General features: G+C 36.8%; 3 protein-coding genes and 1 pseudogene across 4 annotated transcripts; 2 read left to right on the top strand and 2 right to left on the bottom strand.

The window, feature by feature from the left end:
- The first annotated feature begins 1,799 nt into the window (after positions 1-1,799).
- Positions 1,800-5,711, top strand: LOC147506801 (uncharacterized; annotated as a pseudogene). The gene is made up of 3 exons (XR_015193936.1): positions 1,800-2,190; positions 4,321-4,727; positions 4,853-5,711. The product of XR_015193936.1 is annotated as an uncharacterized LOC147506801 (transcript).
- A 2,563-nt stretch (positions 5,712-8,274) lies between these two features.
- LOC147506800 (uncharacterized) lies at positions 8,275-8,631 on the bottom strand. The gene has a single exon (XM_086605840.1). The coding sequence runs from the start codon at positions 8,629-8,631 to the stop codon at positions 8,275-8,277; it is 357 nt and encodes a 118-aa protein (XP_086461966.1).
- A 1,460-nt stretch (positions 8,632-10,091) lies between these two features.
- Positions 10,092-15,085, top strand: LOC147506799 (MACPF domain-containing protein At4g24290-like). The gene is made up of 7 exons (XM_086558840.1): positions 10,092-10,523; positions 11,022-11,260; positions 11,353-11,551; positions 11,636-11,713; positions 11,800-11,983; positions 12,707-12,873; positions 14,260-15,085. Exons 1-7 carry the CDS (start codon positions 10,266-10,268, stop codon positions 14,953-14,955), a joined length of 1,821 nt encoding a protein of 606 aa, XP_086414966.1. The 5' UTR covers positions 10,092-10,265; the 3' UTR covers positions 14,956-15,085.
- Positions 15,086-15,908: 823 nt separating this feature from the next.
- Positions 15,909-22,383, bottom strand: LOC147506798 (aspartic proteinase 36-like). The gene is made up of 10 exons (XM_086558841.1): positions 21,749-22,383; positions 21,537-21,666; positions 21,197-21,444; positions 20,774-20,998; positions 18,420-18,582; positions 18,262-18,335; positions 17,650-17,740; positions 17,270-17,351; positions 16,244-16,315; positions 15,909-16,126 (listed from the first exon to the last, which is right to left on the bottom strand). Exons 1-10 carry the CDS (start codon positions 22,000-22,002, stop codon positions 15,978-15,980), a joined length of 1,488 nt encoding a protein of 495 aa, XP_086414967.1. The 5' UTR covers positions 22,003-22,383; the 3' UTR covers positions 15,909-15,977.
- Positions 22,384-22,711: the final 328 nt, after the last annotated feature.

Genomic DNA, 22,711 nt, shown 5'->3' with positions numbered 1-22,711 from the left:
TTTTAATATAAATCCGATATTTATAATATATTTCCGATATATTTCTAATATTTCTTATATTTTAAATAGTTTGGACTGGTCACCAAAAAAAATAGATATATCCGATATATATCGGTTTTTGAGTACACTGATATATTCATCGATATCGATATTTTGGGCCTTGGTCATAACTCCATGATATCTCATATGCGTACTAATCTATATGTAACGAGCTGCTTTGTTATTGTGCCCAAGAAATAGTTGTGTAACTGAATAATAGTAATAATTTTTTGTTTACTTACCTGTTTCCTCATATCCTACCGTGTTGGACACCAACTGCGTGTTTGTTTCAACGTAACTTGGCTTATCGTCATATCGTGAATACGTGGAAATAAGTATACAGAAACTTACACCAATGTCTGAAAAAATGATTAAACAAGGACGGACACTGTCTGCCTGACATATTTTGAATAACTATCTCAAAAGGAAGGGGTGGAGGGAACTGGAAAAGCCAAAATTATGCTAAAAAAAATCGTGCCATGAACCATTGGATGAAGTATATTTTATGTGTTGTTTAATTGCGAAATTATGTTTTATACCGTTCTCTGTGGTTCTTCAAATCCTGTTGTATTCGAGTTAAATCAACTGCATCTCTGAGATTCGAACAAATCCATTTTAGCTACAACCTGGTTTTGTTGCGAGTTTGTGACAATCTTGAAATCATTTTGGCGATGAATGCATGGATGTGACATGCCATTCCTATGCTGATACACTAGAAAAATTAGTTGGTTCTTTCATGTTCTCTTTGCCAATCAACGGCAATGGGTATGTGGTGTTGCCTGGTAACGTTACCAGTCTGGCTCCAATTGCGTGGCATCTCAGTGACTCAGAGTAAATTTGTTGATTGGGAAGTGCCATTTCTATTGTGACAAGTTAAACTTGATGTCCTCTAGACTTACTTTTTCTCCAAATTGGTCTTTTGGACTATTTTCTTGTTTTTTTAATAGAAAATAATTATATTATTTAAGAGCATATAGTAGAGCAACCCAAAAAACATCAACCATTTTTAGGAGCGACATCAAATGACGCGGTTTTGGATAAACCGCGCCATATAGCCCACGCGGTTTTTCCAACACCACGTCAGTGAAGCCCATCTTAAAAGCCCAAGCCCACGCGGTTTTTCAAAAATTGCGGGATCAACTTTCTTATTTTTTTTATTTCTCCATCTCTAGCGCGGTTTTGGCAAAACTGCGTTATTGAAGCTCACAATCTGGCCCAAGCCCACGCAGTGTTGGCAAAACCGCGCGGTTTTAGAAAAACTGCGTGAGTGATTTGATACAATACCAAAGCTAGAACCAAATATTGGCCGATTTAGTATTTTTTTGGTGTTTTCATCAACAATCTGATTCTCCTGAAGTTGAAAAAACACCAAATTATTGAAAATTTGGTGTTTGATGCTAGTTTGATATCACTCCTAAAGATGCTTTAAGTGACATTAGAAAGGTTTTTCTAAATTATTAATAAAAGAGAACTTGTTCTAATATTAGCCAGAAATTGGAGATAATTATATAATTTAAGTGATATTAGAGAAATTTTTCTAAATTATTAATAAATAAAGGGTTTGTTCTAATTTTTGTGAGAAAGTTGTTTCGAAATTAAACAACTATAGAGATTACAAATTGCCTACTGGACAATGAAGAGGGGTTCCTAAATACCCAACTATCATATAGTGTAGAGATTCCACACACCATTATGCATGTGTCCAATCTGGGTTGGGCCACAAAACACAAAGAGTCCAATGTTATGAATTTAATCAGAAAAGAAATTGGGACCAAGTCTAAAAACATGGCTGCTGCTGCTGCTCTTAGCTTCGTTGGGATAAAATGTTGGGTTAATAATGGGGTCAGACTCAAAACTACTCCCGTTGTTAGCTCAAGAACAAACCCAGAAGTAGCACCAGAGGCCGAAGAAGAAGAAATAAAAAAGACAAGAGACAGTAGAAATAAAAAGGAGGAAAGGGAAAGGAAAGAACAAGTGAACAGAAAAGTAGCATCCAAGAAAGCTGTATCTGTTATACTGAGAAGAGAAGCTACTAAAGCTATCATAGAGAAGAAGAGGGGTCCTACTAATTCTAAAAAGCTTCTCCCCAGAACCGTCCTTGAAGCTCTTCATGAACGAGTCACTGCCTTGCGTTGGGAGTCTGCTCTCATGGTATTGTTTTTCATGCGCTTTTTAAGCTTGTATGAGATAGTGTTCATTATCAAGGTGGGTTGGTTTGAAAATGTGCTCACATTGACATGATATTGTAGTAGGAGTTAAAAAGGAACATTTTTAGCGAGCTTAGCATGAGTAGGAACTATGGTTGGTTCCTTCTAGAGCTGTGTCATCTGTGTTCAGTTTGATCTCATTTGGTTCAGGGGACCAAACTATAGTTATTGCAAGTGAATATGCCATTGATGTCAGAACGCACACCTTGTGTTTTGTATCCTTTGAGGTCTTTGGCAGCTAAGTTTAGGTGATTTTGCACTTTCACCATTTCCCATCACCCATTGAGTTCTAGCTTTAATTTGGAACAAAGCTTCCTTGATTCCAGTCCAAATGGAAGAAGCCTTGTAAGTTTAATGATGTTGCCACTCTTGGAGATGTATTTCAGGTTCATGAACGTGGATAAGTTATCATCTTCTGTTGGCAACCTCCATACAAGCTTCACAAGCATTGTATTGTTTATGTCCCATAGTTTTCTAATGCCTAGTTGCCTTTCAACCACAAGAGCTGTAGTAATTTTATTTTTGGTGTAAGGGCACTCCTAGAAGAAGGTGACCGGGTGCTGAAAAACCTCTCAGAGAAACCATTGATATAATCAAACTTTACTGAGCGAAATGGTGCATTCCTCTACTGAGAGCATCTTCTGCAAAGGAAAAAATAAGATGGGATAAAGACCTTGTTTGAGTCCCTCTCCATACAGAAGTATCCAATAGGGCCACCATTAAGAAGATTAGAGAGCCTTGTTGAATTCATGATTGCTTGAAACCAGTTCATCTGTAGTTGAGGAAAACCCTGTCTTGAGAAGACCTTGAAAATGAATTCCCAGCTCATTGTATTGTAAGCTTGAGAAACGTCCAGCTTAATGGCTACATACATGCCTCTTAGTTTGAAGTTCACTGATAACTCAGAAGCAAGACTAGTAGTTGATTAAGAACATCTTGAGGGGACAAAATCAGCCTGCTCTTTAGATATGATCCTTGGAACTATAAGATTCAGTCTTCTCTGCATGATCTTGGAGATTGCTTTCATGAGGGAATTACCCTTACAAATGGGTCTAAACTGGTTCAGTCATTCTTTGTTTTTTCCTCAGGGATTAAGGCAATGAAGTTAGCATTAAGACCCCTTGGGAACAGTGACATGAAGATGGAAACACATATATCAGGTTTAGCAATTATGGTAGAAATGGCCTTGAAACCCATCAGGGCCAGGGGAGCTGTTGGCCTTCATACTAAATATAATCTGTTGATTTTCTAAGTATTCAGGGATCTTTGTCAGCTCATAGTTGTTTTCATCACTTAACAGTTTAGTTCATCATCTTGTTGTATTGCAGCATATTTGAATTTAGCTTCATAATACTGTGGGATATGGTTCTCGATCTGTTCTTGCTCATTTAGTAGCTCTCCGTCATCATTGAGTAGTTCAGTCATAAAAGAAGCTCATTGTCTGATCTTGTAGATACTATTAGAACATGAGGAGTTGCAGTCACCTTCCACATCATTTTTTTGTTCTACTCTTTTACTTCCACAGAATTGCTCTGTTGTTTCTAGCAGGGCAATGGCTTGAAACATCCAAGTTCTCATCATGTTGTTCAGCTATAATCTGAGCCATTTAGGAGTTCTTCTTGAGTTTTTTTTCATTTTGGACTGCTAGAAAATGGATAGTTATGAGTCTTATTTTCTGCGATGTTTTCTTTTCTGTTGTTGCATAACACATAGTTCTGAACTACTCAGAGGTTTCACAAACTCTAGAGTTAACACTATTGGTTCTATACTTGCAATTGGTCATTATTCAGAAGCGGACTTTGTGGTCTTGTTAAGAAATAAAAAGATCGAGTATTTACTTAGTATGAGCACATTCCTTAAGGATCCTGAATGTCTCTAAAGTGGGAAAGTTTATAACAAGGACCTGATAGTGCATTGTAGATTTTTATCCAAAACTTGTATTATTTGCAATCTGAAATTTCTGTAGAAAGTTATCAGTTCTTTTATCACTTAAATTGTGGATTCTTTGTAGTCGGGTACATGTAACTTGCTCGTAGTGTGGTGTATGACCTAGTCTGTAATGCTTGTATGTTAGGTATTCGAACTGTTGCAGGAGCAGCTCTGGTACAGACCCAACCCTGGAGTATACATCAAGCTTATAGTCATGCTTGGGAAATGCAAACAACCGGAGAAGGCCAATGATCTTTTCGAATCTATGATTGAGGAAGGTTGCATTGTAAATCATGAGTCCTACACTGCTCTTGTCTCCGCTTACAGCCGGAGTGGTCTCTTTGATCGAGCATTTTCATTACTTGATCAGATGAAGAACACGCGTGGTTGTGAACCTGACGTCTACACATACACCATCCTTATAAAGTCCTGCTTGCAGGTCTTTGCCTTTGACAGAGTGCAAACTCTGTTGTCTGATATGGCAGATCAAAGAATTAAGCCTAGCACTGTGACATATAACACTCTCATTGATGCCTATGGACGAGCAGGCAGGTATCCTGGCAGGATTCTTTGCTTTTTTTATCATTTGTATTAGCTAGTCTGTAGTCTCGAGCTTTTTGCTTTCTTAAAGTTCAAGTGATTCGGTGTATTGATTTTGTTGTTTATTTTGTTAAAAGATATGGGGAGATGGAATCAACACTCATGGAGATGCTCCGTCAGCGGGAATGTGAGCCTGATGTCTGGACCATGAACGCAACACTCAGAGCCTTTGGTGGCAGTGGGCAGATCGAAACAATGGAGAATTGTTATGAGAAGTTTCAGAACTCCGGTATCCGTCCTGACATTAAGACATTCAATATACTTTTGGATTCCTATGGGAAGGCCGGGAGCTATGAGAAAATGAGTGCTGTGATGGAGTACATGCAGAAGTACTACTTCTCATGGACAATTGTGACCTACAATGTGGTTATAGATGCATTCGGGAGGGCTGGGGATCTGAAGCAGATGGAGTACCTGTTCAGGTTGATGCGAAGTGAGAAAATCAAACCCAACTGCATCACGTTGAGCTCGCTTGTAAAGGCATATGGGAGAGCAGGATCTGCAGAGAATTGAAGATTGGAAGCGTATTAAGGTTCATTGAGAACTCAGATGTGACGTTAGATACTGCATTTTTCAATTGTCTGCTTGATGCATATGGGCGAATGGGTTGCCTCGCAGAGATGAAAGAGGCATCGGAAATGATGATAGAGAGAGGTTGTAAAGCCGACAGAATTACCTACAGCACCATGATCAAAGCTTATGCTAGCAATGGTATCACCAGCCGAGCTAAGGAACTTGAGGATATGATCAGCAAGGGGAAAAGCGACTCAAGAGAAACTGGGGTAGCTTGATTTCTGGTATATGCATCTTGCTTTCACTTGCAAGGTTGGTTAAGAGGTTCAAATTGATGGGTCTGAAGTCTCACAATACAGCCTGAGTAGCTACGAATGAATAACTTGCAGCAAGTTTCTGCAGAGGCACAAGCGCAATCTTCACCTCCACTACTGACTACCCTCAGGAATTAGCATAGATAATGTATCAACCTGACAACCTGAGTGCCAAAGGCATACTTTTTGTATGTATTATAATGAATTTGAAAAGTATCAGGTAGATAAAAAGCCAACAACTGTACCAAGTATTCTGTCAGATAGATATATAATTTGTTATAGAAAAGGCTACAAAAACTTAACAAAGCTCTGGTTCAATTCAGTAGATGTTGCTGTTAGATTCATTTCTGTTCTTTCTAAAGCTACTTGCAAACCATTAAGAAAAATCATATTCATCTTCGTTTCTTATTAACCTTCCGCTTTGGTCCAGCTATGTTATCTGTCTTGTTACTATAGAAACTTTTGGGGTTGCAATAGTTAAATTACTTTCTCATAGAGAATCAAATCTGTCAATTGAGATTTCGAGCACTGGCACACAGCCTTCCTCCTCTTCTGTTCAACATACCACCAAGTTAGTATCTTTCTTGATTCTTATTGTTTACATCTGTCTTGTTCATGTTTCACATCTTTCTTATTTCCCATTACATTAGGATTTTTTCCTTACAGTTGGAAGGATATTTGGTTCGACTTTTAATATTCGTTGTTTGTATAATAGTATGTTCATATTTTTCAATTTGTATTTTTTTACTTTCCTAATTTAAATGACTAGCTTTTTTTTCTTTTTTTTTTAATGTAGTGTAAAACATATTTACCTTCCATAATTTAGTATATGACTAGCTTAATTGACCAATATCATCTAAGATTGTTTCGACAAACGTGCTAGTGTACGTGACAAAATGAATGGTTTTGCTTCAAGTAAAATGGAATTCCTCTGGATAGCTTTGTATTATGCGTGATTTATATATTTGTATGTGACAACTGACTACATACTGACAATGGGTTCGCACTCAGGTCATATTTATATGTTTCATCCATGCTCAAGCACACGTTCACAGACTTAATGTAGCAAGAGGAGACTGTTGAGATGGATGAATGGTAGGGCTTGAGGGTAGATAAAGTTAGGAATAGTTTGAATAGGCTTTATACATCACGAGGAAGTCTTCTGAGATGTTTTGTTTATCTGCAGTATAGGTTGTTAATAGCCCCATTTAAAAATCTTGTAATGAATTTGGGCTTTAGAAGAGTATCAGGTAGACTAAACATGACAGGAGCTTTCAGTGTGAGTTTTCTTTTGAAGGTCTTAAGCAGATGAACTTGATATGTGTCAAAGTTCTTTCCTGTAGAAGGGATTCTGAAACAGCATTGACACTGGGGTAAGACTGTATGAATCATGTTAAACACAAAATCAATTATACTAGTTAAGTTGGCCCCAGATTGTAAAGAATTAAATCTGAGCTGCAGGCTTAGCTTGTTGGCAGTTAAGGTTCATTATACATTAATGTCACATTGTTGCTAGATCCTTAAGACTAGATGTTTTATCCATTAGTCGTGAAAATTTCTTTCTTTTACCACTTTGTGGCATTCTTATACTTTCAACAGAGTGGATTGTAACCGGAAGAAATAGCAGAGCTAGGTGCAAATGCAGAGATGGAATGTGTTTTATTGGGAGCCTTTGTGTTGTGAACCATTTTTGGTGACACATTGCACTGTAACTTCTCTTCCCTGTACGTTCACAACAATTAGAGGAGGTTGAAAGAGTTTCTGATGAATTTTACCTTAGATGCACTATGCCACTAACAAAGGACTTCATTACTTTCTTTCCTGTTGTTTACTTGAGTGGCAAGATCTTAGCCTGGTCTTGCAGTGAGTTGGCCCAGTTGTGAAAATGATTTATGAAATTACAGAGAGAAGGTCCAAAACCAATGAAGCATCACTGAGAAAACCTTAGCTGAGTTCCAGTGTCATTTCTTCTACCAACTAATCAATTTGGCATCTTAGAGAAAAGTAATCTTTTAGTTTTCAATTATGGTATAAGGAAGTCTGATTGCTCCTTTAGAATTTGTCATCCAAAAGAACATATTAACATGTCAATTTATGGTGGTCATAAGTGTAAAAGAAGTTGTAACTTTGTATATGGGTAGTAACATTGTATGTGGATTTGCAAGTAAGTGGGAGGATTATTTGTCCTCCTCTCTAATTCTCCTTTCCATAGTGGTTAATTCTGCCCTTAATCCATGCACATTAAACAAAATACTAATCCTTTATTTGTTGTATCTAACCCTCAAGGAAGTTGATAATTATTGTAATTACACATCCCATCTAAATTGAATATGAAGAGACCACCTGGATAGGCATACAACAGTCTCAAAATTTAAACTTATTTATCCTAATATGGTATAAGCTTATAGGCATATTTTTCTCGCTATATTATGGTATAAACTTATTTGTTGTGCTCATTGCTGATGTCTATCATGTTGCTAAGCTTAATGTGCAAGTTTTTCTTGACATGCTGAAGGAAATTTTATGGAAAGGTATGCTTTCTGTGTTATTAAAAAAAAAAATCATGAACGGCTATTAATAACAAATTTTTAGTCAGGCAGCTCATATATATGCAATGGTTTGTTGTACAAATTACAAATCAAGAAAGGTAATCAAGACGGGTTCAATGATTGCTAGGTAGCTGCAAACCGTCCAGAAAAGTCATCTTCTTCTTGGCTGTCTTCGAAATTAAGAGCATAGCTCTGAGGATCATATTGAAACTGAGTTCGTTTCTTGTTATTCCTATAGGCGCTGAACTTGCGTATGAAATTTTTCCACTTTGGTCCAGCAACCAACTCTGATATTTCTCTCAACTTCTTGCCACTCTTTATCACCCAAGACTCTTGTTGTTGTTGCTGTGGATGTAACAAGCCAATCTGATCGTTGTTACTCCTTGGCTTCCATCTGAAGGAGAAAAACCGAAAGCACCCACATCCATTGGAGTCAAACGTAGTCTCTTCATAGAGCACTTCTTCCTCTCCTCTTTCCATGTCGTTCTTTACAAAGATGTTTGTGTGCAGAGATGGAGAGGTTGGGTGTCAAGTAAGGGATATATATATGTGCCTTGTACACATATACGACTCCAACTCTGCTTTGCCGGCCCACGAACTTAGCTTAGTTGTCTTCCTACGCGTTTAGAATGAGAGAATGCTGGATTGCCAAGTTTCCAGCGTGTGTTATTTTGTGGATATATGGTGGTATGCAAGTATGCAATTTAAATATGTACAACTCTCTTGGTCCCGCCTGCTTCCTCGAAAGGGTGAACTAGTGTTACCCACTAAATAGACACGAAAAAAAAATCAAATTGGGTTGACTGATTTTTTTTTGAATTTTTTTGTGTGTATTTACGTAGGAGTCCCTAATTTCTCATCTAGTTCTCATCTAGGGGGAATACTAATTGGCTCATCTAGTGGGGGTAATATTGGTTAACCCTTCTGGAAACTAAGAACATTTTTAGGTGAGATACTATCCTAGTATCAAACACTAAATTTTCAATAATTTGATGTTTTTTAATTTTTAGGAGAAACACATGTTGATGAAAAATACTGCAACAAACACCAAATTTTGGTTTCTTTTGGTTTTGGTTTTACGGTTTTGGAAAAAAGATGGACTTGTATCTCTCTTACGGTTTTGGAAAAAAGATGGACTTGGGCTTCTAAAAAGAAGAAAATTGATGAGATTCTATGGCATCGGTTTTTGGAAAACCGGACTTGGGCTTCTAAAAAGATTTGAAAAAACCGAGAAGAAAGAAAGAAAATTGATGTGCAACATATCATATCAAATCGCAGTTTTTAAAAAAAAGATGGACTTGTGGACTTGGGCTTTTAAGGTGGGCTTCAATGGCGTGGTTTCTAGAAAATCGCGTGGGCTTAAGTTTCAAAGGTGGGCTTCAGTGGCGCGGTTTTGAGAAAGCTGCGTAAGCTATATAGCGCGGTTTATCTAAAACCGCATCATTTGATGTCGAATTGATGTTTCTCTTTAAATTTGGTTGGTGTTTTTTTGGTTTTGTGTTTGGTTTGGTTTAAAAATTTATTGTTTTCTTAGTTTCTCTCTTAAAAATGCTCTAATCCACTCACACAACGTGATCAAATTAAATAAAAATTTAGTCTTTTCTTAATCTCTCTCCTAAAGATGCTCTAATCCACTCACACAACAACGTGATCAAATTAAAAAATTGGAGCTGAGTTAGGCTCGAATTGGACCTAACCCCAACCCAACCCAACCCGCCCAAAAATCTGAGGCAACAGTTTTGACTGGCACACTAAGGCGGCTGAAAGTCTGAAACTTTTAAACTGCAGTCAACATCAATTTATCCAAACACGCGTCCAGTATAAAACAAAGTCAACCAAAAGTTAAACACTTACGTCACTCCCAGCTGAAAATTCTCCTTTTTTGTCACCTGCCACCCCAGTTGAACTGTAGAACTAGTACGTAACTAAAAAAAATTTCTACATAAAAATTTGCCGTGTCTGTGACTCACTAATGGAAATTCTCCTTGTAGTCAACTCTAGACCCACATTTCAAACCTACCCACCTTCTTCTCCATCTCCTTCCTTATTCACCACCTTTCAACCATCTTGTCCACCTTAACAAGTTTTTTTTTTTTTTTTTTTTTTGGTTAGTTATGGATGGAGTTGAAGAAGCTATTGAGAGTAGAGCACTGAGATCATTAGGATTAGGCTTTGACTTGACTAGTGATTTCAGGTTGAAGTTTGCTAAAGGGAGAGATACTGGTAAAAGGTTGGTGGTTCTTGATGAACTGGACAAAAGAGATATTGTCATTCCTGGCAATGGTTCTGTCATTCGAGGTGTGTCCAAAGATATACGTTGTGATAAAGGTGATCGGATTCGGTTCAAATCTGATGTTCTCGAGTTCAATCAGGTACGGGGTCTTTTTTTTTTTTGTTAATAATCATTGTTTAGACTAAAAGATTCACTACCTTGCACATCTTTGATTATGATTCACCAATTTCATTGCCATATCAATTGGGACCATTGGTTTTTTTTACAAACTTATGTCGAAATCAAGCTCAAACAAAGCTTAAATTCACCAATTAAACTTTAATCAACACTTGGTGTGCCTGGGGCGTCAAGTTGTGCAGCAGGCCACTAGGCCGAGGGCACGTCTGCCTGGGCGTCACGCACATCAAAGGTTTCAATAAAACACAGTAATTGATATTCACATTCCAGCACAAGTCAATTAAAATTAGTGTGGAGGCCTATGTGGCTATGTGCAAGGATGATAGTTCTATTTTAGTGTATCTGTAAACATTCCTTAAAATTGCAGTTTGACTTCTGTTCTTGTTTCCTGTTAAGTGAATCTTATTTGTGTCTTTTTATGATGTTTATGGTTTCAAACTGATCCTTTTTCCATTGGCAGATGTCTGAGTTACTCAACCAGAAATCTTCGGTCCAAGGGAAAATTCCTTCTGGTTATTTTAATGCTATATTTGAATTAACTGGAGCCTGGCTAAAAGATGCCACTGAAACAAAATATCTTGCTTTTGATGGTTACTTCATCTCCCTATACTATTTGCACCTAACAGCATCTCCTTTGGTCCTCCAAGATGAAGTAAAGAAGGCTGTTGCACCTAATTGGGATCCTGGCGCACTATCAAGGTACTTATTTCTTAATTCACCCTGTATATATGAGTAAAGGAAACAAATATCGGTAGGTATTAGTACTCGTTCATGATTGCTCTACTTAACAGGTTCATCCAGAGGTATGGGACACACATAGTTGTCGGAATGGCAGTTGGGGGTCAAGATGTAGTTTGTGTTAGACAAAAACCTTCATCCTCCATTCCCGCCCCTGACCTGAAAGCGCACTTGGAGGATCTTGGAGATTCTTGGTTTTCAGATGGAAGAAGTCTTTCTCCACATCAAAGACAAAGTAAAGAAAAACAAAAGGTATCATCCTTTTATTTCAGTGTATGACTTTCTTCTCAACATCTCATGCATATTTACTATTGATATATGTAGTTCTTTATATAGGTTCCAGATGTATTCCACCGTATCTTGCAAGCAAACACCATGCAACTGACCAGCATTACAGAAACATCAAGCAAGGATGTTAGTTCCGATATACCTTCTGCTTTCTGATTTAGGCGTCTGAGCTTGGAGTTGAAATCTTAACAAGTTTGGTTCATTCCTAACAGGGCCTTGCTATTGTTTGCTCAAAAAGAGGAGGAGATGTGTTTCTGCACAACCACTACCAATGGCTCCAGACAGTGTCTGCTAACCCAGATGCAATACTTTTTAAGTTTGTCCCAATTACTTCTCTTCTTTCAGGGATCCCAGGAAGCGGCTATCTTAGTCATGCAATAAATCTATATCTGCGATGTAAGAACCTTAAAACCTAATTAATTAGAGAGAGAAGGGACAAAAGAAACTCATTCCAAATTGTCTAGTTTATGCACTTCTTCCATTCTGATGTATTGGAGAATAAAAACAAAATTGAGAATGCTTTTGTTGGTGTGGATCGTGTCCCTGTTAGTCTAGTACTTGGCAATGGGAGGTTGTGGTGTTTATACATTAGGATATCTGCAGGTAAGCTGCAAGGTAATGTTGCCTTTTTTGTCTGCAGACAGTGTGTACGTACTGCTAGTACGTGGTTTATTAGCACATGTGTGCCCATTGTCATGAAACTGCGCCCCCTCCCAGTGTCAATTAGATGATCTTGTCCTGTTTCTGGAACCAAAGAAATGAAACTCTTGTCCAATGGATGAATATGAGATGATTTTTATTTCTTCTTTTTCTTATGCAATTCGGTGTTTTTAGAGGCGTCACATGATAGATTTTCCAGAGTCAGCATCATGTTATTTTGTGTGCCTTAAGGTGTCTAAATGACATGGCATGTCCTCTTTGATCCCATGTGAAGTGAGAATGTTTTGAAGAGTTGATCTGTTGGGATAGTGTCACCGAAGTTTCTCAATCTGTCGTCATTGTTGTGGTTATAAATATTCTTCCATTTCCTATTCTGTATTTTTTTATTTCGGTATTTTGTTTGGTGTGTTATATTTGATACCCGTTTCTTACTTTCCTTTCTAAAATGAACTTTATCAGACAAACCTGCACCGGAGGATTTGCAGTATTTCTTGGAGTTTCAAGTTCCTCGGCAGTGGGCACCTATGTTTAATGAACTGCCTCTTGGGCCCCAAAGAATAAAAGTATCTTCTCCAGGATTGCAGTTCAGTTTCTTGGGTCCTAAGCTTCATGTCAACGCTAATCAGGTACACCTTTTCTATGGACAACCTTCTTTTGCCTTGCACAAATATCTACGCCTGTCTGCACTTCCCATCAGTTTTAGGTGTCAACACACATTTTAGCACGTCTTCGACATGTCAATCCTTACATTCTGTGCACAGGATAGCATACAACCTGGGCGCCTCCTGTGTTAGGCACATATGCATGACACATGTTTCCAATAAAAATATTCATTCTTTAAGAACTTGTATCAATGATTGATATTATTCAAAGCTCTTGAAATATATTTTCCAATCCATTACCAATTTTATTAACTGAAATCTGAATCAAAAGTTATGACATTTTAACAGTACAAATATGATTTATGTGGACATTTTCCCTCCTGATAATGTTAACAACATATTGTTGAAAGTTAAAACGCATGTAGCCAAAATTACAACAATGTTAATTTGGACGTCTCCTAGTAATCTCAACCACCGCTTTTGTTCCAGGACTTGCTGACTGACAAGTTGTTCTGTGTGCTTGTATTGTGTAAGCACATCGCATCCCACTGTCTGTACTCCTTTTGATGATTTATAATTTGCAATGGACTTACCGTTCCAAGAAAGATAAAAAGTTACAAGCTGTCCTTCCTTATTACAAGCTTAGCATCCGGCTGTTAATCTTTTTAGATATGGAAAACTTTCGTTACTTTCTCTGATTAAGTTGGTGGGCAGAATGAGAAACTATGGAATTCTGACTGTTGAATCGCTGATAGCTGAAGTAACAAATTTAATTTGGAAGAGATCTAGAATAGTTTAAAAGATTTTCAAATTTTTCATGAATCTAAAAGACTCTGTAAAAAATCTAAAAGAAAAACATGAATGGCCTCTGCCCTCTGCATATAACTATGTAAGCTTTACATGAAAGAAAGGCGAAAATGGATAATGAGGGACTTATTCCTTCAAATCAACTCTTTTATTCAGACATGACTCTACTATATGTATATTACATGTCCACTTTCTACTGTCAAGTTGATAATTTAATTCAAACAGATTTTCATTTCATTGTCTAGGGAAGAACTTACTAGTATTGTACAATTAAAGTAAGGCCTTATACATTCCAACTTTGTTGGCACCCCTTTGGCTAACTTAATGCCACCCTAGAAGAAAGTGAAGAAACAAGAGGAGAGCAAAGAGCTACTGCGGGGTGAGATAGCGACTCAAATAACATTAGCAAAAAAGAGAGGTCGAAAGAAACTTAAACTCTTTGAACTTGTTGTTAGACCTCCAACAAATTGACCCCTTGAAAGACCATCTTCTTGAAGTTTTAGCTTCTTTCAGAGTCAATTTTCAGTAGAAATTAAAATACGATGACAGATGGTTTTTGAACAAGTATTTGATGTAATTAATCATTTTCTTCAAATTTGGTAGGTATCAAGCAGTGGCAAGCCAGTGATTGGCCTGCGGCTTTACTTGGAAGGGAAAAAATGCAACCGGTTGGCAATACATGTACAGCACCTGTCCAGTCTCCCGAGTATGTTAGAGTCTTCATCTGTTGGCCTCACCATGTTGAAACCATGTCAGTGGCGAGGATCTGAAGAATTAAGTGGTCAATACTTAGAGCACATCAAATGGAAAAGATACTCAAACGTGTGTACATCTCCTGTAAAGCATGACCCCAAGTGGTTGGAGGAGGTTTCTCAGGGCGTCTTTGTGGTTACAGGAGCACAACTCCTCACCCGTGGAAAGTGGCCAAAATCTGTACTTCACCTACGTCTACTGTTCTCTCACCTCCCTAACTGCAGCATCCAGAAGGCGGAGTGGGATCTTGCATCAACTTCTTCTCATAAATCAAGTTTCTTCACCAACCTGAGCACAACTTTCATACGTGAGGTTGCTGAACCTCCAAAGCAAGCACCTACTGCACTGAACTCTGGTGTTTACCCTGATGGCCCACCTGTGCCCGTTCACTCTCAGAAGCTCCTCAGGTTTGTCGACACGTCAGAGAAGTTGCGAGGCCCACATGATGGCCCAGGGCATTGGCTGGTAACTGCTGCTAAGCTTGTGACAGAAGGCCGAAAGATTGGTTTGCATGTAAAGTTTGCTTTGTTAAACTATTCTACATAAGTGAAAGATATAGGTTAGTGTACGTACCGTGTATTAATTCTTGTCTTTAGATTTTTATTCTTGGTTATTTTCTTCATTGTAATTATGTGGTTGCAATCATATGGAGGTCAATATAGAAAAGTTTACGAAAGATTTAAGTCTCCGTCTCTTCTCTTTCTATAGTTGAGAATATTCTTGTGCACTCTGCCTGGAAAGACCTGCAGTTCACTTATACTTGTTGAGACAAATTTCTGTGCAAAAATTTAATCCCCATCAATGGAAGCAGCGGTAATATATCCCCAAATGTGCACAGCAAGTAAATATTCTGAAACCTGCTTATGACTTAAAATCAATAGTTCAGTGAAGTCTTTGTAATTATGAAAACGAAAATGTTGTTATCATCATAATGATCATAATGTTGAACAGTAAGCTAGTAAACAATACTGTTCATGTGCATTGCTCCATCTGAAGCACCTTAAATGTTGACTGGTTGAGCTTCAGACTCCTTTGCATCAAGTTAACATAATCAACAAAGGAATTTTACCATCTGTTAGAATCGCTTGAGAAGGAGGGACCAAGTTACCAACCATAGTCGTACTATAGCAACCATTGTTTGGTCCTTGCATAATGTATCAGTAAGTGAATGCCACTTTGCCTAGTTATATAGATACTTGATTAAGGTGAAACAATTTCCTGTGTATAGCTGTGAATACAATGCCTAGACGAAAAAAAAAATACATCATTGCTTGTTTTTTTTGAAGGGGTGGAGGTTTCTTCGTCTACCAGGACTTCATCCCAAGAACACCTGTGTGGACAGTCAATCACGCTACCACTGGATCATTGGGGTTGTGGTAGATGAAATCTGACTTTGGTATGTTAGGTAATTGAAGTGGTGGTACTTTGGACGTTATACTTGTTATCCAACTTCAATCTAACCCAATGGCTCTACCTCGCTCATGCCCACTGCTATGCAGTTTTTCTAGTAATGCACAATAAATGAACAACACATTCTATGAAACGCTGTATCCCTTCGCGTCGAAAGGTCAGAAATAAATTACATGCAACATGACAAACATTAACAACAAAATTGAATTCCTCCCCATATCCAAAAGTGAAGCTGAAGACAGATCATGGGCACCTACTAGATACGAGTTTCCAGATTGTTCATCCAACAATTTGATACTTGAAGAACCTGGAATCAGTAACAAACAACATAAATATAAAATTTTTGGAAGATATAACTCAACACACTTGACTTCAAGCCAAAGATACTTGAAAGAGATAGGATGCTAATAAGCATGTTACTCACAGTTGTAATCTGTCCATCCAATAACCTGATTTTCAAGATCATATACGACTAGCTTATTTGATAACACTAGATCTGCATGGAAAACAAAAGAAAATTATTAAACCTCAACAGAAAATATATAACATTTACATTTAGTTTTACAATGCATCAAATTGACATTGATCAGGGTCACTGCGTACAATTTTTACAACCACAAGATTTTTTTATGATCATAATAAGTGGGCACACTCGCAGAAGTAACAAAGGCGTTAACTCATTAATTGGGAACTAAACACAAAACATAAAGGTCAAAGATAGATAGAATAAGAAAATAAAGCAACAAACTGTAATTCTTCATTCAACAACTCAAATCTTTATTTTGCAGAGACCTGTGGGTGTACTTCTCTACTTGGGCAATTTTTTTTTTCTTCCAATAGCCTCTACTTATGCAATCAATAATCAAAATTATAGTGTCAATTTCCTCAATAATTCAGTCATCTCAAAAATACTTCAATCACTTAAGTATAGAAAGTTCCATATCAAGCAACATAAATATGTTTAATTGTTTTCTCTAACCTAGTTGAAATAGGCATTAAAACTGAAACTGTAAATTATACAGGAAGCACTACGCATTATGTCGTCACGGAGAATAGAATTAAGTAACATGGGAAGAAAAGGAGAGGTAGAATATTATTGGTGAGCAAACTTTGTGTTTCGAACAAACATTATCACAACTTTGGTCAAATAAAAGAAGGCACCTAAATAAGCCTACAGAAACAACAAAATTCAAAACCTTTTCAATCTGACATTCCTTGCACCTAAAAAATGAAGAAGATCGCTTTAAGGAAGTAAAGCTAGCACACCTACTTTAAGGATGAATACCTTTTCATCCTTGCAAAAAGTAACAGTCCGCAAAATTCATATAATTTTATGTGCCACAAAAGCTCTCTCTTTCTCTCTCTTACATCCCAGCCGAGTCAAAGACAAGTTAAATTGCAGTACTAATTATTGAAAAATGGTGCTGAACTTGACATGTTTGCATTTTACCTCCCAAAATAATAATGTCTTTCCCATCCTTGGATTGTAGTCCACCATTTTGCCAACCAATACACCACAATTCCTGTGGATTCTGCATAATCGAAGATGAATTCTATTATGAAGGTGGAACGCCTAAAAATAGAAGAATGGATACAAGAATGTAAAGTAATAACTAGTCAACTACTACAAGCCTTTAAGGCTGATCTACACTTAGAATTGTCGGCACAATGCTCAAGGTAAAATCGCAATAAATGTAAGAGCATTAGCCATGGAGTAGCTAAAACTAAAGAACAACAATGATAAAAAGAACTTTGGTATGAAAAATCCATATCAAAAAATAAATAAATAATTGATATGCACGTAAGTTAGACAAATGAGTTGTCACTTACATGAATCTTGAACATATAGTCGTGAGGATATACCATCAGCGTAAGCGAGTCTTCAAAATGAAAAGTAACAGCTGGAAATCCATCATCCACACTTCAAGAATAAGGAGAAAAGATCACGTCAGTAAGACCTTGCTGTCATACTCAAGCAAAATGAACCAAAAATAAATGCAAAAAGAAAGTGTTCAGTGCAGTACAATTATCCATGAGGACTTCTCATATTTTGATATCAAGTGGAAAAGAAATCAAAAGGAGCACAGTAAGAAATACTGAGAAAACAAGAGAGACACACTTTTTGTGGGTTTAGAATTAGTCATTGAAAAAAAAACAAATGAATCTTCAGAATTAGGATCATTGCAAAGGATTGTGGTTAGGCGTATTTTTGGCTGCTGCCATATCCCACCTTTTTTCCCTCCCATAACTCATCTTCTTCGTTTTTCCTATTTATTTGATTTCTATATATGTAATTGTTTAGATCAAGGCTTCATAGTATATATATTTAATTGAAGTATAACAAAGCACTAATAACATAAATAAAAATTCTACTTAGTATCACATCCCTATAACTTAAATGTTGCAACTACACAAGAAAACATTGGTAACAAAAGGTAATACCTTCCAGTGTACGGAAAGCATTGAAAATTGTCTTCAACAGTCTGTAATCTCAAGGCAGGCTGGGAAGACAGTATCTAATTGAAATATGGAAATTCAGTCAACATTTTTTCAGTAATAATTTTAAATAAGAAAAGTAAAATTCAGAAAATAGTTCTTACTTTTTGGATCAGTGGAGCATAAACTTCATCTGGAAGGTAGGCCAAGGTTGTACCACTGTCAATTATCGTCCCTTTCCTATCACCAGTCTCAAATGCATCACTTGGAAGGTCGAGAGTATCCTTACCAACCTCGATTTCCTTGAGATTGACATTATAATGTGCCCTATGATAGTGATAAATCTAAAATTAATGAAATGAAAATAAAAAACCTTTAATCAACCACAATTAACAGATACACAGGTGAATACACTTAATCAAACATACAGAGATTGTATTTCCCAATCAAAAAGAAATAAATATATTTCTGTTGACAGTTCAGATTTCAAGGATTGGCATTAAAGTTATATCCTATACAGGCCTAATATGATATGTTGTTAGCTAAGTTACATTGACAAGGATAGGTGTGTCCGTATTGGGCACGAATGCGAAGTGTCTGACACGGCGAAATATAAAAAACTGAGGTAAATCACATGCAATATGTGTCCGACACGGACATGTGGATACGTATCCGACACGGGTTTTTTTCAAAATATGGCGTGTCCATGTAACATAGGTTGTTAGTTACTAACTTACTATATCCTATACATTTATGTTATTTCCCCTCAATCGTGGAGATGTGCTTCACTGCTAATTACTCTTGAAAGTCCGATCAGATGGGTGTAAATACATAAGAATTGCAATTTGGCATGGCGATACACCATAATCGATTAGATTTTTCAATGTTGGTGGAAAAGTGGGTAGACCAAAGAAACTGTTTTTACCAATGCCAGGAATGAGTGATTTGACAAATGCTATGAAAGAGAGTGTGTACAATAAGGGGCCATCAAAGCTTTGTGAAGCATACCAAGTCCAAAATAATAAGTCCTATTGGTGTACATCGAAGGTAATGCTACTGTTTGTAAAAGCTCCACCAATATTCAACAGGAGATGGAATCTCTTGAGAGGAAAAAAAGAATGTGGTGAAGGGCGCTTTACTCAAATACTCTGTTGGCATCGAGGTGCAAGGTTTACTGCCACTTCTTCATCTCTTAACCTCAAATGTACTTTTCTGCAACTTAACGAATAAACCTCAAGTTTTTCGTATCGATACCCTACGGACACCAATCAAAACTTAAGCAACAATTACGCTATTGCCGGATATCATAAGGTATTATCAGTGAGTTAAAAAGCAAACTTTATTACGCCCAACTCATTCATTTCACCTGTGAGTCCTAAAATGGTCCTTACATAACATCTTGATGCAGAGACTATGGTTTTGTCTTATCTGAAAAGATGCTTCTTTTCAAGGGGATGTATGTAGGTACTCTCATACACGTTGATAGACTTCTTCAAACTAATCATCTAGCGAGAATATATGCTTGCGTTTAGACTCTTAAATGACATTTTTCCCAGTCCAGACCAAAGACAAAAACTACTTGTTCTTGGTAGTTAGAGGGGCAATACTATAATAGCCTGTATTTGCGCCCGATTCACTTCTTTACCAAAATCAGCACTGAGGTATCCCAAAACTTCAGTACTGTAACTCCAAAGTTCCACACATCCATATTTATCTCTAAGTTACAGTAGGAATGGTCAGCTCTATCCCTTACTCTTGATCATCATATCAACAACAGAGATCTAACGTCTAAAGATCTTTTTCTGACATCTTCTTAAAATTAGTTAACACTACAAACTTTTAATCAGGTATAAAGCATGCATTTGGACCAAATTGGATAACCATATAATAATATGTTCCTCTGTCAGTCAAGAATGAAGCCTTCTTCCACCATCAAAATGTATATGGATTTGACTATCTTGAACAAAGCTCCCCATTTCAGATAGTCTAATTCATATGTTTGTCCGTAAATGGTAGCGTGGCCCAGTTCCTAAAAACACAATGTACTATCACTCTCTCATTCTCCCAGGGGAAAGCTAGTAAATTGGTCAGAAATTCCACGTTTGAACTTTTTGTAAATTTCCCGTATCAAGCACCCTGTCAACTTCCTTCTTGAATAAGAGATTACCACAAAAGTCAACAACGCTAATAATTTCTATCAATTATACTATAGGCTTCTAAATAAACACGTTATTTACTAATTCACTAAATGTGTTGCTAGAACAAGAACCTAATGTTAAGAATATATAAAAGCAAAACAATTTTCAACATTACTTGCATATACCACTTAACAAGATATGGCATATTCTTTCTTCAACAGAGAGCAAACAATAGATTCGTGACAACAACCTTTTAGATGCACTTTAATTGGAAAAGCAGAACCGATCATTACTAGTAAGGAAGGTAATGCAAACTATTGCAGAGAATCATGAGAAATATATATGATGAGCTTTCTTCACAATTTGTGGAAATTACATACTGTTTTGGAACCAATGGAGTTGATTTTACTTTCGGCTGCACAACTTGTCCAATAGCATAGATTCCGCCTCCATTTTGACCATCTAGGCAATGAGAGAATACCTTCTTCACTAACCCAGAAGAAGCTAGCTGTGAAATCATTGACGAATTTGCCTGTCCGAAACCAACTATTCCATCAAGTGCCTGTTTGTCTGAGCCTAAATCTCCTGATTGTTTAGCACCACATCTGGCAAAAAATGGATATGTTTTAGGTACAAATAGACCAGGGGGGGGGGGGGGAGTATAGACCAATGCGGAATAGAAAATTGTTACCAAAACAAGACTATTAATCCAAATACGACATTCATTCAGCTCAGATACATCGGCAATGAAAATGCAGCCTAAGAATTGTCAAAATAAGAAAGCAGGAAAGAATGTGACTCACCCAAAAATAACACTTCCATTTCCCGGTGATGTAGCAAGGTTCCCAGACGCCTTATCATATGTTATGTAATCTTGAACATAGTATCCATCGGACGCACTACCATCGGCATAAACTACTCTGTAGTCACAAAGCTTGTTGGCAGTGCAACCAGGATACGAACCTTCATAAATATTAGCACAAAAATCATCGTCACACGAAACCACTTTCGAAGTGACAGACTCCTTTGGATTATATAATTGCAGCTTTATCTGTATCAAAACAAAATAACTAAAATTCCCATCTACGACAACTCACTCAACCAAGGCCGAATTTTAAAAAAAACGAAAAGGAAGAAACATACACCAAGGTCGCTCTTCTTAGGACAAGTAGTGCATTGGACACAATTAACCCATAACAAATCACTTCCTGTATCTATTTGTACATGGTAATCTTTTGGTGGTGAACCAATCCCGATTTTCGCATAGTAAAGCCTATACAAACAATAAAGACAGATCTAATTAACAAGAAAGCAAAACATATTCATTCAAAATCAATACAAAAAAAAAAACTAACCCGGTACCGGTGGGACTACCATTGCCACCTAAAGGAAGGTCAATAGCAGAAAGAATACGACGGTGACGGTGAGTATCATGAGCTTTGATTGAAATTAAGGTGGCTCTTTCACGGTTTAAAAATTTGTGATGAACCTTAAATACACCTTTTTGATTATTATCATTAAAAGAAGAAACAAATGGAACAAAAACAAGACATATATGAAACAACAATGAAAAAATACAACATCTTTTTCTACTGTTATCCATTCTCATTAATATATATCAAAAAAAAAAAATCTTTTTTTTTGCTGTTGTATTTGTTTGTATAAGGTGGGAAGTGTAGAAGAGAAAAAACAAACAAAGAATGTTAAGAGGGAAGGCAAAGCAAAGGCCAGGCAAGGGAAGAGAAGAGAAGAATCCCTGCCAGCAGGTAAAAGAAAGGAGGAAGGAGCTGAAAATGAAGAGAGAGAGAGAAAAAAAATTTTAAAAAAAGAGATTGTTAAAAACAGTAAACGAACCAAAACAAACAAACAACTGCCGCGTCTTCAACGGGCAATTAAATAACAAATGACTTCACCAATTTTAGAATTTTTCTTTCTTTTACACCGCGTCACCGCCCGCCAGAAATTTGGTTTTTTTGTACTATTATTTTATGGGTTTTTTTTAGACTCCCCACACATTTATAATTGGGAATTAGACATAATCTCTCCCCTTTTTATACGTGTCCCCATTTTAACGCTTGATAGTCTAGGTTTTTATTTTTATTTTAATAAAATAATAATAATAATAATCTAAAACTCTTATGATGAAATGCCGAATGTACTCTCAATTGCCATCAAATACATGAATTAAAATTTTAAATATATGTTGAGTGCGTTTATTGGTGCATGCTTGTTAAATAGTATAATAGAAAATTTTGATTTTAAATAGCAAATTACATACGAAATAGAAATCATTGAAGGTATATTCAGTATTTTATCAT

This window comes from Coptis chinensis, chromosome 4 (genome assembly GCF_015680905.1).
Source record: "Coptis chinensis isolate HL-2020 chromosome 4, ASM1568090v1, whole genome shotgun sequence".
Lineage (NCBI taxonomy): Eukaryota > Viridiplantae > Streptophyta > Magnoliopsida > Ranunculales > Ranunculaceae > Coptis > Coptis chinensis.
Note: the sequence above shows the minus strand (reverse complement) of the source record. Positions and strands in the feature narration are given on the sequence as shown.